A 17,022-nucleotide genomic window follows, 5' to 3' on the forward strand; every position below is an offset into this window, starting at 1 on the left:
CACACACACTCACTCTCTCACACACACACACACACACACTCTCACACACACATACATAGTGCACTCACACACACACACTCACTCTAACTCACTCACACACACACACTCACTCTCACACACACATACATAGTGCACTCACACACACACACACTCTCACTCACTCACACACACACTCTCACACAAACAGGCGTTTGATTTGACGGCTCGTGTTTCTGCCGCTGTAGATTGTGTTTCGGCGGATTAACTATAAAGCTCGTTATTAATGACACGGATCGAATCCATTAAAGCTTTAAACGCTCGCTGAAGGGAAATAAAGAGTGGAAATCATGTGACAGAAACTCAAGTTTATAAGCTCATCCTGTATGTTGTTTGTTTGTTTAAATTATTAATCGTGTTTAATTATAGTAAGCTTGATTGGTGGCGGCGTCTGTTTCATGTAGTGACACACACTCAACCCACGGTCTAGACGCTAGTCAAATGTGTCGTCTTCAAAACTCCCGCTGAGCGCAGCTGACCTCGACTTTATTTTCCATCATGATGATGTCACACGTCTGTAAAAACCCTGCAGGATCGTCTGATTCACCAGATTCAGTGAAGAGTTCTGCGTGTCTGAGGTTCACTGTTTCTGTGCGAGAGTAACGACTCATTTACTTTGTGTGCTGAATGTGAGCGCGGCGGCCAAAGATCGTCATGGTGCTGGTGTGTGTGTGTGTTTGAGAGAAAAACAAAAACAAGAAAAGCAAGCAAAATTAGTTAAGTCACCTTTATTTCTAATACAGATTGTTTACAGTAATAAATCAATGATGAAAACTTACTCAAATATGAGACAAATTCAACTTCTTCTGTAAAGCAGCTTGAAAAAACCCCCCAAAGTGTCATTAATCAGATCAGATCAGTTTAGTCACTGTGCTGGAATGTAATTGATTGATTTGTGTGTGTTTCTGTTCTCTCATGTGACTGATGATCTGAACTGACTGTGTTTCAGCTGTATGATAAGATCAACACCCGCTCGTCGCCTCAGATCAGGAATCCTCCCAGCGATGCCGTCCAGAGAGCCAAAGAGGTTTGTTTCCAGCGCAGACTGACCTTCACCTTCAGTCCTGAGGTCGAGCACAGACCCGTCACACACAACACAAGTTCTGATAACATGCGTGTGCTGCCACGTTAATGTGTTTACGAATATTATTATGAGATTGCAGCATCAGCGTGGTGTTTCTGCTCACTGTGTTAAAATGGATCCATTATTTAGAATTTTGTGAACAGTGAGTGGAACAATATCTTACAGAACAGAAAAATGTGAGAGATGATAAAAATTATAGTGAAAAATGGAATGGAGATATTACATATTATACATATATAAACTGCCTATAATATGTAATTCACACTAAAAATAATATGGTCCAGAAACATGCAGACACTCGTGTTGTTGCTCTTTTATGACTGACCAGTTTAAGTTATATATTATTGTTATTATTAATATTATTATTATGTTAATTAATATGCTTTTGCTTAGTATGGGAACCACTTGCAGAATCTGTGAAAATGTGAATAATTTTAACAAAATAAGAGAGATCATACAAAATGCATGTTATTTTTTATTTAGTACTGTCCTGACTGCTCAGAACAAACAAGAGACTCATGAACAACCATCACAAAACATAAAAACAGTCGTAGCTCATCCAGGTAACCACACACAGTGTTAAGAATCAATGGTTCACAAACTTTTGAACGGGGTTATTTTAATAAATTCAGCTATTTTTTGTCTTGTGGACTATATGTAAACATCTTTTATGTAAAATATCTTACTCAGGACAGTACTAAATAAAAAATAACATGCATTTTGTATGATCTCTCTTATTTTGTTAAAATTATTCACATTTTCAGAGATTCTGCCAGTGGTTCACAAACTTTTTCATGCAACTAATATATATATATATATATATATATATATACAGTCAAACCAAAAATTATTCTGACATTTCTGATATATTTTTACTAGTGTGTTCAGGACACTATAGTTCATTTCTGTAAGTGAGGAGAGCAAAATAAAGTAAACTGTGACATATTATACCCAAAAATTCTTCATACAGTGGACTACCAGTAAAATTGATCAAAATTTGGAACCAAAAATTATTCAGACACTTTGACCTGACCATGTTTTGCTTAAGTGTCATCTGACATAATTAAGATGAATTTTTTCTGACGCAGTTTAACTCAGATCTTGTCATATTTTATTATCATTTTTTAAAACTACAGTGAATAAACTGAATTAATGAATGAAATGATCAAGGTGTCTGAATACATTTTGGTTTGACTGTGTGTGTGTGTGTGTGTGTATATATATATATATATATATATATATATATATATATATATATATATATATATATATATAATATATATAAAATATAATATAAAATATAGTACTGTGCAAAAGTCTTAGACCACCAGCTTTGTTGTTTTAGCAGTGTTTTAATGAGCATCTCTTTATTACAATACAAACAGAAAATACAGGAAATATGTACACAAAATGTAAAAAAAAAAAAAAATTCGGAACAAAATTGTTTCTTTAAGCAAAAATCAGTGTTCATTGTGACCTCCTGGACTACTTCCATTTTCTCAAAAATGAAACTGAGAAACTTCTCATCAGGTTTTAAAAGTTTTCTTGGTCTTCTAGTCCTTTTTTACGTTCCATTAGTTTTAAGAGAGCCGTTCCTGCTATTGCTCAAGTGTAAGAGGAGGTCACTAAATAACAGCCTATAGAAGCTGATTTTTCTGATTTTTTTTTTTTTTTTAATACTGCGTACTAATGTACTATATTTTCTGGTTTTATTCTAATAAAGACACAGATATAATTATATATGTTCATTATTTCATTGCTAAAACAACATCTAATGGTGGCCTAAGTCTTTTGCACAGTACTGTATTATAATAATTATTTTATTATAGATTTTTTCCTCATAAATGAGCTCAAGCAGTACTGTGGTCTCTCCTCAGGTGTTGGAGACCATCTCCTGTTACCCCGAGAACATGGAGGCGAAAGAACTGAAGAGAATTCTGACGCAGCCGCATTTCATGGTGAGTCGAAGTGTTCAGACGTGTCACTCGATCAAAACCACAACTGTTTCGAGTTTAGTCACAGATGAACCGTCTCCGTACGTCTGCATTTATGTGTTTAGCAGACACTTACGGGTGGGTTTGACTAAGAATGTCCAGGTCATATTTCACACCAAAATCATTCGTATATTTCACTGTATTTTATATTGACACATTATTTCATGTTTAACTCTAATACAGTCATGAAAATCAAACCAGCCTTTTATTATTAAAATTTAGCATAAATTAAATTCACTAGCATGATGTATACTTATTGTAAAAAAAAAAGACTTCATCATTTAAATGTGATATTACATTTAAATAGTTTTACAGTAATGAGAATTCTGCAGTCTTGAAAATAATGTTGCAATGCAAAAAATCTTTGCGGTCCTAAAAACAGGCTTTGTTTTCTTAACGATAATATAATGATTTCAGTGTGAAATATTGCCGGTTTTGGTGACGTTCAGCCTTTAACGTCGAACCACTTGAACTTTAACGCTCCGGTGAAACGAGCAGCTGCTTCAACAGCCGGTGAGGCTTTAATACGGCTGATCGGGATGAGGGTGTTTCCACGGAGACGGGATTGGTGGGGGGGGGTGATGATGTCATAGAGCGGATTGAGGGAAACGCTGGAGAGAGACGCAGTCAGAGAAAGTGCTAAAAGAAGGAAGATCCGCAGCTCACTCGATCCGTACATGGAGTTCTACACACAGGGAGTGAACACGGACACAGAGCGCCTGCTCTGGAAGACACGGGTGAGGCATTCTGGGATAGCAGGTGCTTCCTGCAGTACTTTGAGGTTTATCCTGCTTTAAAGTGCTTTTATTATTCAGAGATCATCCTGATTATCTGCTTCAACTGACAATTATTACCTGCATTAAAATAATAAATGAACATGTTCATTGAGCCATAGAAGTGATCAATGTATGGATGACTCTTTGAAAAGTATTATTTATATTATTACACTTTTTTTTTTTAATAAATTATTATTACATCTGCTGTCAGGTGCTTTCATAGTCCAGACTGGAGATTACACTTTTAATATTTGATATTTAAAATAAGGTTCATTAACATTAGTTAATTCATTAGGTGTCATGAGCTGACACACTTCTGCAGTATTTATCAGTCCAGGTTAATATTTAATTAATGTTTGGTCTCGATGCATTAACTTCAGGTGTTAAATATGTGTAAGTGTGTGCAGAATTATTACCGATTATTTATACACATGAGCAAACTAACAGGACAGTTATTAGAGTTACTTTACAAATGCAAAGTATTAATTTTGAAGTTATCTCATTTTTGCATTTAAGTTTCGGTGAATCTGCAGCATCAGTCTGAAGTGTTTCTCTCGCGTGGTTTTAATTTCCGCTCAGATGTGAGATGATTCCGTCTGTGCGATTATTCTAGTGACCAAATAAACAAGATAACACACACACACACACACACACACACACACACACACACACACACACTTGTATATGTAGTTTATGGGGTTTCTCCATAGATTAAATGGTTTTTATACTGTACAAACTGTATATTCTCTCCCCTTACACTATCTGTACCCCTAAACATACATAAAACTTTCTGCATTTTTTAATTAAAAAAAAAAACCGTTTAGTATTTTTTTTTTTTTTTTTTTTTTTTAAGTCAGTTGGTGTACAAGAACACCGGAAGTAACACAGGAACCATGTTTATTTTGTAATGGCCATGTCATGTAAACACTATATACAAGAACACACACACTTGAACTGTCATGAACCACGGTTGTAATTTATTTTTCGGACACACACTGCTGGTCTGTTGTTCCTCTGTTTGTGTTATCATAGTTCGGTTCACTCTGTCAGTTGTGCAGATGATCCACACAGATGCTGATGGATGTGCTTTTGTTCAGAGATGAGTTGTTGACGCTGCAGTTCCTGTCACAGGCGATGCTGCAGACGCATGATGTCGTTGCTCATGAGGTTTATAGTGACGAGGCTCTGCGTGTCACACCTCCGCCCACATCCCCGTACCTGAACGGAGACTCGCCCGAGAGCATCAACGGAGACATGGACCTGGAGAACGTGACGCGTGTGCGGCTGGTGCAGTTCCAGAAGAACACGGATGAGCCCATGGTACTGAAACACTCTCCTGTTACTGACCCTTCCTGACTGACCGGTGCCGGTCATTCTAAAATAACAGAATGATGTGAACAACAACACTGTCAAATGATAGTCTACATGAACAGGGCAAAAAACACCTTGAAACAGAGCTCAAACTAAATTTTTTTTTTTTTTTTATCTTACATTGATTTCATCTAAGATTTTCAACACTGTTACTAAAATTTCACTACTTTTCACTACTTTTTTTTTTTTTGCACTTTTTTTTACCTTATCTTACAGAACACAAAAATATATTTGAGATGATTAAAAAGTAGAGCGATAAATTGAGTAAATTACATATAACTCATATGTATATGTGACCCTGGAGCGCACAACCAGTCATAAGTCACACGGGTATATTTGTAGCAATAGCCAACAATACATTGTATGGGTCAAAATTATCGATTTTTCTTTTATGCCAAAAATCATTAGGATATTAAGTAAAGATCATGTTCCATGAAGATATTTTGTAAGTTTCCTACTGTAAATATGTCAAAAATATGTATTGCTAAGGACTTCATTTGATCAACTTTAAAGGCGATTTTCTCAATATTTAGATTTTTTTGCACCCTCAAATTTGTTGTTGTATCTTAGCCAAATATTGTCCTATCCTAAGAAACCATACATCAATGGAAAGATTATTTATTCAGATTTCAGATGATGCATAATCTCAATTTCACAAAATAGACCCTTATGACTGGTTTTGTGGTCCTGAGTCACATATATAAACTACCTATAATGCATGTAAATAAAAGTAAAATGGTATCGAAACTCAAAACTAATTATGATAAGCTCGTGTTTTTGCTCTTTTATGACTGATCAGTGTTTCCAACTAAATATGATTAAATATAATATTACGAGCTGTTTTATTTTACATCGGTTTTATACGAGCTTTGCTTTGCAACCCTGTTGCCAAAATTTCTAAATACTTTTTTTCTTCGTTATTTATTTATCTTACAAAACAGAAAAATAATCAAGTAAAGTCAGCTTTATTTCTACAGCTCTTTATACAATACAAATATATTGTTTCAAATCAGCTTCACAGTGATAAACGAGAAAATAATCTGAGAGATATTAAAAAGTACAGTAAGAAATGAAGAAAATCAAAAATACAATACATATTAATAAATAAAACACACAATAATAATAAAAAATAATAATAAAAGGAAATAAAAACAAATGCATTCATTCTGAAACTCTGATTATATTAATTTCAATCAATAAACACACGTGTGTATGTCAGTGTGATGAACTGGTGATGGTGTTGCACGAGTGAAATGCGTGTGAAATATAACAGTGGTTTAAATGTCACTACAACAGAATGTCCAAACTGTGACACTGTTAACTTGAGTACATCGAGACCTTTGAGATGAGAGGTGCCAAAATCCCCACAACACAGATGTTTGTGTATCAGTTTATCTAGAACATGATCTTTGTGCTTTAAAAGCATGTCAGATTCCAGTGAAATGAAGCTATACAGGCGCAGCGATATGATCAGGTCACACTGTGTGTTAACAGGGAATCACTCTGAAGATGAACGATCTGAACCACTGCATCGTGGCTAGAATCATGCATGGAGGGATGATCCACAGACAAGGTACCGTGACACCGTGTTTGTGCTTCTGTACGTGTGTGGTGTTGTCAAGCTCACGTTCGCTGATGTTTTTCAGGGACGCTGCATGTTGGAGACGAGATCCGTGAAATCAACGGCATCAGCGTCGCCAATCAGACCGTGGAGCAGCTGCAGAAGATGCTGGTGTGTGAGAGCAGAACAAATGAAAGGCTCCAACAACACGACCCGTCATAGCGAAAGACAAGACTGAGTCACTGCTCTAACCAGTGGTTAACTGTTTGAGCAAACCCGCGTCCCAAACAAACACTTCTCACCTCCTCTAACCCTCCTGCAAAAAATAAGTTCTTTTCTTTTTCCAGCACAAATATCTAAACACTCTTAAATTAAGATAAATTTACTGGAGAAGCAAAATGACTGAAGATATCAAGAAAAACTGGTCAAAATGAAGTGAGTTTGTGCTTAAAACAAGAACAAATATCTGCCAATGGGGTCAGAAAAATAAACTGAATTCAAAAGAAAACAAGATTATTTTTCTGACCCCACCGACATATTTTGTTCTTGTTTTAAGTGTGAAGTCACTTCATTTTGATCAAAATATCTTCAGTCATTTCTCTTCTCCAGTAAATGCATCTTGATTTAAGAATGTTTAGATATTTGTGCTAGAAAACAAGACAACTGAGGATGAATTTCATGTTTGCAGCATTTATCAGCTATAATCGAGGTTAACTTATTATCATAAGGTATTAAGCTAATGAACAGAACAGACATCATAATTTATTATATTGACACTGAAAGCACTTTTGACATGAACAAGATTAATAAGAACACACACACATTTACTCAGTTCTCTAAATGGGGACGTTGCATAAACAATATTAGTCTATATATACAGCCTAAACCACACACCAACCCTAACACAAAACTTCCTGCATTTTTACAAAAAAAAAAAAAAAAAAACTTTATGTACTTTATTTTTATGGCATTTTTACAAATGAGGATGTCCTCCTTTTTTGTCAGATTCACTTCTGGGTACAAATTTGCCCCTAAAGTATAGTTATGTACACACACACGTTTGAAGAGGCTGAACTCTTGGTTAATGTGTTTTCGTTAGTAGTCAGTTTGATTCATGTATTCGTGTGTGTTTGTGTTTTCTCACAGCGTGAGATGCGAGGCAGCATCACTTTTAAAATCGTGCCCAGTTACCGCAGTCAGTCTCTGTCCTGTGATGTAAGTGCTTCCCTCAGAGCGCCACCCTCTGGTCACTTATGTAATATCAGCTCACAGATCAGAACTTCACTTCTTCTGCTTTCTGTGCCGTTTCAGAAAGATTCGCCTGACCTGTCCAGACAGTCTCCTGCCAATGGACACTCCAGCGTCACCAGCTCCATCTTAGTAAGACAACAATCCACAGATAGTCCTGCAAAACCTGTTAGATGTGACATCACAGCACAGTGCATTATAGGTTCAGACTTTAGATGGTTTAGATGAAAGTTTAGGCTCTTTTCTTGCATTACTGTGGATTGTAAACAATGCGATTGTTAAAGGGACAGTTCACCCAGTCATCAATTACTTTCCCTCATGACACTACAAACCCATCAGCTGATCAGTGTTTATATTGTGATCGAGTCTCTTCATATGGGTTTATTTGTCTCATTAGTTTTGGTTAAACAGACGTTCACTGGAGGGACAGAAATCTTTCAGATTTCATTGAAATATCTTCATTTGTGTTTCGAAGATGAATGAAAGTCTTATGGGTTTGGAACGACATGAGTGAGAGTAAATGATGTCAGAATTATAATTTCTGGTTGAACTAACCTGTTAATGTATGTTTTAACAGTTTGAGGACGTTTTCAGACCCGAAGATCGTTTGCTTTGTTCTAAAACAAGGACTTAATTGGTTACAATGTTGCATTTCCTTCTTGGTTCAGTTCATTTTCACAAGGCAACATTTCAGAGTGTACCAAAATGTGTTTAGCAAGTCACATGTGAGTAAAGCTGTCCTCTTGTTGGTCAGAGTTTTCTCTGCGTCATCCATCAAGATGACTGACATGTTCGCTCCGCGAGATTATTGTGGCTTTATCTGTAGCTGTCAAGACGCACCAAACACTCCCATCATTCCCGCTCTAACTGATAAACTATACATTTTTAGTTGTTTGTTTTCATCTGTGTTAACTCATGTGCTCCACACACAATCAGACACTGCGGCTTTTTATATAACACATTTCCTGTTATGAATTATGATAGCGCTTGGTTCGTTGGTCCGTTGGGTTGGATTGCTTTCTCACCTCGACCGAACTGCTCCGCCTCGTTCAGATGATCTCAGAGTTGTTCTGGTGCGACTGCCGTGTTCAGATGTTCCTAAACGAACCGAACTAAGAGATTCTGAAACAAACACTCCAAACGATCTACAGGTCTGGAAACACTCTGAGCCAATCAGCTCTTTCAAAACAGGACATTTATATTTGAAACTGAAAGTTAGTAATAATCGAGCCGTTTATAAAGAAATGATCTTGTCTGTGCAGGATCTGCCATCAACTATTCAGCCCAAAGGAAGACAGGTGAGAGTCTGTGATGCTGTCACTCCACCTGAACACATGAGTGTGTGTGTGTGTGTGTGACTGCTCGACCTGAGGATCTGTTCACACCGAGAACCATGTGACAATGTGACGCAAATCGTACATCTCAACATATTGTCTCTGAAAAATGTTCAAAAGCGAATCCGTCTCGGCCGAATCTCTGGAGTTTTCTTTTCTTTTTCTGCTCTGATTATGTGAGAAATCTCTCTGCACTTCATAAAATCAGCTCAGATGTAAAAAAGCATCACTTTGTCAACGGGTGAATTTTTGAATGCATATTTTGCTTGTATTTGTGTTGGGTGTGAATAGGCCTTTAATTCACCCTACTGCTTTAAAATGCGTTTCCTGCATCGTCCTGCCATTTCCTGTCCATGTTAGGTCTGTTCTACTGCATGATGTGTGTGTGTGTGTGTGTGATGCTTTCAAACCCTTAGATCTCCAGACCTGCAGTCAAGGATAAAATGTTTCGGAAGGTGAGTTTCTCGAATCCAGTAGAGCAGTTCCACAGACCCGGATTCATTTCCCATCTTAGATTCAGACCGAGTCTCCATCAGGCTTTGCTTCTCTAGTTGGTGCTTAGACTCCCAGCATCCCATAGTGGCGGTACACAACACTAACCCACTGCCTATCACGTGTGTGTGCGCGGCTCAGTATTATGATTGGCTCCTCCCCCTCAGATGATTGGCTTCTTAGACACGCCCATGCTGTCCGTCAGTGGGTTTGCTCACATCTGATTGGTTGACTGTGTGTGTGAGTTACACGCTGTTACATTATAACTAGGGCTGTCGATTCGTTATAGTGTAACAGTTCAGATCTGAAATTCATCAACGGAATTCAGTGATTGTCCTGAATATCTATATATTGATTTGTGACGTCTGTTCAGTCACTTACTCATTTAATGCAGCAAATGATTAATGTAATTCATTTCCATAAAATTTGCATTTGATGGACAGCCCTAATTATAAGCTGTACTTGTTTAACCTGTTAAGTGATGAATTGACAAATGTCACATTGATGTTTTTCCAACACATTGTCTTCTGTTGTTTGCAGATTTACGTGCGAGCGCAGTTCGAGTACGATCCCGCTAAAGATGACCTGATTCCTTGCAAAGAGGCCGGCATTCGCTTCCGAGTGGGCGACATCATTCAGATCATCAGCAAGGACGATCATAACTGGTGGCAGGGAAAACTGGAGAACACCAAGAACGGCACAGCGGGACTGATCCCCTCACCGGAGCTGCAGGAGTGGTGAGACACACACACACATCATCATCACAGCTGCCGGCGGTGCGAGCGTGACTCGTACGGCTCACGGCATGTGTGTTTGCGTGTGTTCCTCAGGCGTGTGGCGTGTATAGCGATGGAGAAGACCAAGCAGGAGCAGCAGGCCAGCTGTACATGGTTCGGCAAGAAGAAGAAACAGTACAAAGACAAATACTTAGCCAAACACAACGCAGGTAATGAGATTCTGCTGTCACACACACTCTCACACACACACACACACACTCTCACACTCACTCTCTCACGCACACATACACACGCACGCACACACACACGCACAATCTCACACACACACTCTCACACATGTGCTCACACATACACGCACAGTCTCGCACACACATACTAACACACACTCAAGCTCACACACGCACACACCCTCTCACACAGTGAGTATGTGTATGAGTGTGTGTGTGTGTGTGTGTGTGTGTGTGTGTATTATGTCATTCCTGCAATAGGATCTCAAGGCCACAAATTCACATCACAAATCTTGACAACAAGATCTTGTGGTCTCAAAATAATGACGACATGTGATCACATTCCCACGAGCTCATTGCCACAACAGAACTAGCCGGAGCGTCCCTGTTTTGTGACAATTCTCTGATGATGTTGTATTGTTGAGTGACGTATGGAGAGCTGGATGATGTCGGAGGGTTGTGTGTCGGTTTGTGAGCGCATGGCTCATACACACGTGTGTTCAGCAGCATATGTGTCTCCTCTCCAGCGCTGCTGGTGTGTGTGTGTGTGTGTGTGTGTGTATCAGTTGTGTTGTAATGTGTGTTTAACTGACCCCTGTCCATTTTACACGCTGTCTTCCTTTAATGGCCCCCCGCATGTAAGTAACTAATCGTGTCGATCGTCTTTTGCTTTCTGTCTTCTGAAGTAACAAATGGTTGTTGTGTTTTTGTCTGTTATCCACATCAATCGGCAGATTTGTGTTTTTCTCTCGTGTGATTTGATGTTGAAATCAGTGCATGTGATTGACTGTGTTGTGTTGCCGTGGAGTTTCAGTCACTTCCTGTAGAATTTCGGTTTTGAAAGCCAGTGTGGACGGACTGCAGAATGAGACGCGGCTGGAAGACACCGCACAACATCAGAAGAGATCTTAACACACTCACTGACTTCAGTGTTTACACTGAAACACTGACCGTCACACACTACTGGACTGAGAATCACACACTAGCAGTCTTTGACAACAAACTCACACATAAATCAGCTCAAAATATCAAACATGTTTGATCTCCTCCAACTGGATGGAATCACAGTCTGAAGCAAAAAAAGTCATGTGTTCATAAACTACGTGATTTTCTAAGATCTGTCGACTCTTCCAGAAAGTCCTGAAAATCTGGGCAAGAGTTGTGTCGTGTGTTCCAGCCTGTACAGTAGTTCACCATCACTCGTCATCAACTCGCATGAGCACACACACACACAGACAGATGTTTAGCAGAACTTCCTGTGCTTTATTCCATCATTTTATTGTAAAAGAGCAGCATGAACATTCTGCTAAACGTCTCGTGTTCCACTGAAGATTCAATGAGGAGTAAATGAGGACAGAATCTCTTTTAGTCAAAGCATTAATGTATCCCATTAAACAAAGTTTTAAAGCAAACCCAGAATTCATCTCGGCATGTCTCTTCACATTTGAATGGAGTGACATCATTTCCTGTCCTGCTGTTTCTGCATGTCCCTCCATACGCTACCGCCCGTCAGGCGTCACTCACTGATCCAGATCTCTCTTTCCTCCAGTCTTTGACCAACTAGATCTGGTGACGTATGAAGAGGTGGTGAAGCTGCCCGCGTTCAAGAGGAAAACGCTGGTGCTGCTGGGTAAGAGATCTGATGCAGTCAACCTTATTCATACAGCGCTTTATACTGTACAGATTGATTCACAGCAGCTTCACAGTGATGAACAGGAACATAACAGAATCAATGATGCAAACTTCATCAGATATGAGACAAATTTAGATTCTGAGCAGCTCTAAAACTTAAGAGAGTCATGATTCAGCTCAATTCAGTTCAGTGTTGATTCAGTTCAGTTCAGTGTTGATTCAGTTCAGTGTTGATTCAGTTCAGTTCAGTGTTGATTCAGTTCAGTTCAGTGTTGGTTCAGTTCAGTGTTGATTCAGTTCAGTTTAATGTTGATTCAGTTCAGTGTTGATTCAGTTCAGTTTAATGTTGATTCAGTTCAGTGTTGATTCAGTTCAATAACTGTAAAGTTCCTCAATTAAATGAATTCAGTTCACCTATAAGCAGCTCTACAGAAGACAATAGTGTCATTATTCAGATCAATTTACCCAGCAAACAGGGAATGTTCTCAGAACGTTCTGACAAGGTTCTCACAAAGTTATGAACAAACCTTCCAGTAACATTATTAGAACGTTTTTTTAATAATGTTCTCAAAACATTAGCTCAAAAACATTATTTACACATCATTCATGGAAGTGAAACATTAAGTTGGATGTTCATCTAACGATTTTTAAATGTTTCTACTTGTTTCAGAACGTTCAGAGAACATTCAAAAGTAACGTTCCCACAATGTTTGGGGAATGATACAATAGAAAGTTCCCTTTATAAAAAAAGGTTTTTAGAACATTTTGAAAGGATACTTTGAACGTTCAGAGAACACGGAGCTGATGGTGTGTGTCCGCAGGCGCTCACGGAGTCGGCCGGAGGCACATCAAGAACACTCTAATCGCCAAACATCCCGACAGATTCGCGTATCCCATTCCACGTAAGAGACGCTCCGTCACACGCACGATTGACCTGCACAAACTTCCTGTCCACTTGACCGCTCACGTCTCTTCCCAACAGACACGACCAGACCTCCGAAGAAGGACGAAGAGAACGGGAAGAACTACTTCTTCGTGTCACACGACCAGATGATGCAGGACATCTCCAACAACGATTACCTGGAGTACGGCAGCCACGAGGACGCTATGTACGGCACGCGCCTCGAGACCATCCGCAAGATCCACGAGCAGGGCATGGTGGCCATCCTGGACGTGGAGCCGCAGGTACGGACGGGGCCGGATCCTCCCGCTGTCTCCGCTGCGCCTCCATGCGCTTCTGACGAGCTTGCGTTGTGTTCACAGGCGCTGAAGGTTTTGCGGACGGCTGAGTTTGCGCCGTACGTCGTGTTCATCGCAGCGCCGACTATCACTCCTGCTATGAACGAGGTGAGCGCCGCGCTCCGGCCGTCACGTGTCACTGCATGCTGCATGTGTGTTTCCGTGTGTTGATTGATTTTCTTCTTGCGTCTCCGTGTGCTGCTCTCAGATCCCTAGATGGTGCAGGAAACTGCCTGTAAGTAAAGACGCGTGTCGGCGCAGTCGCTCTGTGACAGACGCTCCATCAGCCACACATTAATACATATATGGGCCATTCCACAGAACTGCTGTCCCACAACCAAAAAACACATTTAAAAAGCATTTAGGTATTCAAATCTTAAGATCCTTCTATTATCTATTGAATCCCACAGTAATATTTAAAATATCAGTAAGATTAATATATATAAAATCATAATTTATTTGGTACTTTCAGTTGGGAGGTGTCTGTCCCGAACCTGACCCCTAAATTTTATTGTGAAAATGATATTGAAATAATTTTTGCAATTTTTTCCTGTTTATTTGTAAAAAATGTGTCCCGCATGTTCATGTCACTACCGAGACAGTGTGTGTTTGAGTCATTGTCTGAGACTGATTTTAACCACATCAGGAAATATTCCTGTGTCCCTCCCTCTCATAGCCTCTCTTTCACAGTAGATAGCTCCATCATTCTGAGTTAAATGTGTTCAAAAGTCTGAAAATCTATGTGGAACTTTAAGGAACGTCACTAACAAACACCTTTTTCTGCAATTAACTAAACTTTTTTGGGGTGTTATTCCAAAAAGTGTAGTGTTTGTGTGTGTACAACTGTTCAGAACTGTGCTAGCTAACCATGTGCTGATTTGCATCTTTGAGCGGCTCAAAAATCTCTAAAATTGTCACAACCGAAACTTCACCACATGTTTCGGTCATGACTGTTTCGGTAGTGACAAAAGGGAACACATAATCATTTATTTTGGGGAAATAAACAAAAAATTTAGTGTAGTTATGCAAATCATTAGTATTTTAATCTTTTATTATGCAAATCAAACTAAGATGTTATTATAGTGTTTGGTTCAATGTATATTCAAACTAATGAATCCTTCACTTTGAAATCAGTATGATAAACTTTATGACTTTTACAAAGAAAGATTGGATTGAAAATACAACAAATCTCATAAATTACACTTGAAATTAAAATTGTAATTGTTATTGATTTACCTGTGAACACTTTTTTAAAAAATAGCAAAAACTATATTTACAAGGTATATGTAAACAAAATCTCAATAGGTCAATGTGACCCTTCTTATTAAATTATTTATTATTGTGTTTCGGTAGTGACAGATTTGGGGAGATTAAAAATATTACTAAACTTCTGAAAATACAATATGAGAATTAACTGTACAATTACTAGAAATGATGTGTACCTTGGATATTATACAATTTGCAAACATACAAAATTTGTGGAAAAAGACATTTTTTTCAAGACGTTTCCGACTCTGAACCAGTTCTGTAGAATGACCCATAAATCTTAGAGTCAGATGATGTTTTTGACGTGTGATTGGTGCATCAAATGCATGAACACAGATCACTGTTCAGTGTGTAGATACAATCTTTTTGAGTAATATTTCAAATATAGTTTTTGTCTGTATAGATACAGAAAGGCAGAAACTCCACTAGGTTTCTAACGAATGTTGAGTTGTGGATCACATGGAGCGTCTCTCCTGGAGCGACTCGCTCGATGGAAGCGTGTTTGTGTAGATCAGGTGTATTTCTGTAGCGCTTTATACATATACAGTTTCAAAGCAGCTTCACAAATTCAAATCTCTACAGGAGACGAGAGTGTCATTATTCAGATCTTCAGTTTTTTCACTGGTCATCTGTTCTCCTCAGGACGAGTCTCTCCAGCGGCTGCAGAAGGAGTCGGAGGCGCTGCAGCGCTCGTACGCGCATTACTTCGATCAGACGATCATCAATAACGAGATCGACGACACCATCCGTCTGCTGGAGGAGGCCATCGATCTGGTGTGCAGCACTGCGCAGTGGGTGCCCGTGTCCTGGGTGTACTAGCCATTCCCCACACACACACACACACACACACACACACACACACACACTGATGGACTCGACATCCTGGCAACTACCAGCGCGTAGTGTTGTATATATCTATACATATATAAATATCTATAAATATGAATATATAAGTCATAGATATGGTCCTGTACTAATACCGAGGGGGTTGATGACATTTTATACTGTTTTCTTTTTAAATGTACGAGACGGCGTCTCAGAGCAATGATGAGCACAGTCAGTCCATCCCAACCTGCGGTCTGTGGGCGTGGCTCCGTGACTCCACCCACTGACAGTATATAAGCACACGCACACACACACACACACATACACACACACACACACACGCGGACGCAGCTGAACTGGCCTCCCGACGCGCCGTTTCATTTACCCCTCTGTTTACAGACGTAGGTTTGCACAAGGGCAGCAGCGAGGCCGAGCTCTTCCTCCGGCTGCTCCTCTTCCTCTAGATGTGTCCGTCTCTCCCAGTGAATCCTCCCGTTGTCCGGCAGCGAGCGCGTGTGCGGTCACATCCACTCTGAACGGACGACTTCCCTCATGCCCTGTGTAGTGACGTGTTTGTAAATTGTCCTGGATTTGATTTCTTGTGCAGAACGGGGAGGAAAATATTCATTCCTAGATCGATCCTTTCAGAAAATGTGCTGTCTTAAGAGTATTATTGTTTTACTCCGAGAAACACAGAGGATTTTATTGTGTGTAAATGTTTCAATGGTGCGTACCTTTTGCGATTGAAATGAAGTAGTGTGTGCATAAACAACTGAACAGACTGTGTGAACTCTTCATTTCATATTGCCCTGTGTAAATTCCTCTGCAAATGACAAAACTGCTCTTCGAAATGTTTTTTTTTTATCTATTTCCTTTCATGTGTTGAAAAAGTAAATTGCTTTTGAAATCAGGTCATGCATGTTGTTTTTGTCAGTGATGATGATGATGATGACGGGGATAAAACTGCTCATTTTTCTCCAGCAGATGGTGCTGTTTCACACTCATGGTCTAATGCACATCACGTGGTGTCTCACAACTATATTCAGGAACAATCTAAATATACAGCCCTAATCCTGTGTGTGTGTGTGTGTGTGTGTGTATAAAGTCAGTGATCTGGTCAATAAGTAACTGAATAGCGTTTTTTCTGGTTGGGCTCGTTTTATTAAGGAAATATACAGAAACTTGAATATTTTTCAAGCA

General features: G+C 39.2%; 1 protein-coding gene across 10 annotated transcripts in view; it reads left to right on the top strand.

Annotated features, from left to right (window-relative positions):
* The window catches only part of caskb (calcium/calmodulin-dependent serine protein kinase b), a 44,031-nt gene extending 27,299 nt beyond the window's left edge, over nucleotides 1–16,732 (top strand). For 2 of the 10 annotated variants that reach the window (XM_051897257.1, XM_051897260.1), the window contains 16 exons: nucleotides 986–1,105; nucleotides 2,998–3,078; nucleotides 5,022–5,210; nucleotides 6,756–6,834; nucleotides 6,908–6,993; nucleotides 7,969–8,037; nucleotides 8,134–8,202; nucleotides 9,333–9,368; nucleotides 9,821–9,859; nucleotides 10,437–10,633; nucleotides 10,727–10,842; nucleotides 12,410–12,490; nucleotides 13,314–13,394; nucleotides 13,475–13,677; nucleotides 13,756–13,839; nucleotides 15,640–16,732. In XM_051897257.1, coding sequence (XP_051753217.1) covers nucleotides 986–1,105; nucleotides 2,998–3,078; nucleotides 5,022–5,210; nucleotides 6,756–6,834; nucleotides 6,908–6,993; nucleotides 7,969–8,037; nucleotides 8,134–8,202; nucleotides 9,333–9,368; nucleotides 9,821–9,859; nucleotides 10,437–10,633; nucleotides 10,727–10,842; nucleotides 12,410–12,490; nucleotides 13,314–13,394; nucleotides 13,475–13,677; nucleotides 13,756–13,839; nucleotides 15,640–15,816 — 1,707 coding nt within the window. In that variant the 3' untranslated portion in view covers nucleotides 15,817–16,732. The remainder of the gene's footprint in view (nucleotides 1–985; nucleotides 1,106–2,997; nucleotides 3,079–5,021; nucleotides 5,211–6,755; nucleotides 6,835–6,907; nucleotides 6,994–7,968; nucleotides 8,038–8,133; nucleotides 8,203–9,332; nucleotides 9,369–9,820; nucleotides 9,860–10,436; nucleotides 10,634–10,726; nucleotides 10,843–12,409; nucleotides 12,491–13,313; nucleotides 13,395–13,474; nucleotides 13,678–13,755; nucleotides 13,840–15,639) is intronic. The other 8 variants (XM_051897262.1, XM_051897264.1, XM_051897265.1 and 5 more) reach the window with 6 other exon arrangements.
* Nucleotides 16,733–17,022: the final 290 nt, after the last annotated feature.

Source organism: Ctenopharyngodon idella, chromosome 6, assembly GCF_019924925.1.
Source record: "Ctenopharyngodon idella isolate HZGC_01 chromosome 6, HZGC01, whole genome shotgun sequence".
Lineage (NCBI taxonomy): Eukaryota > Metazoa > Chordata > Actinopteri > Cypriniformes > Xenocyprididae > Ctenopharyngodon > Ctenopharyngodon idella.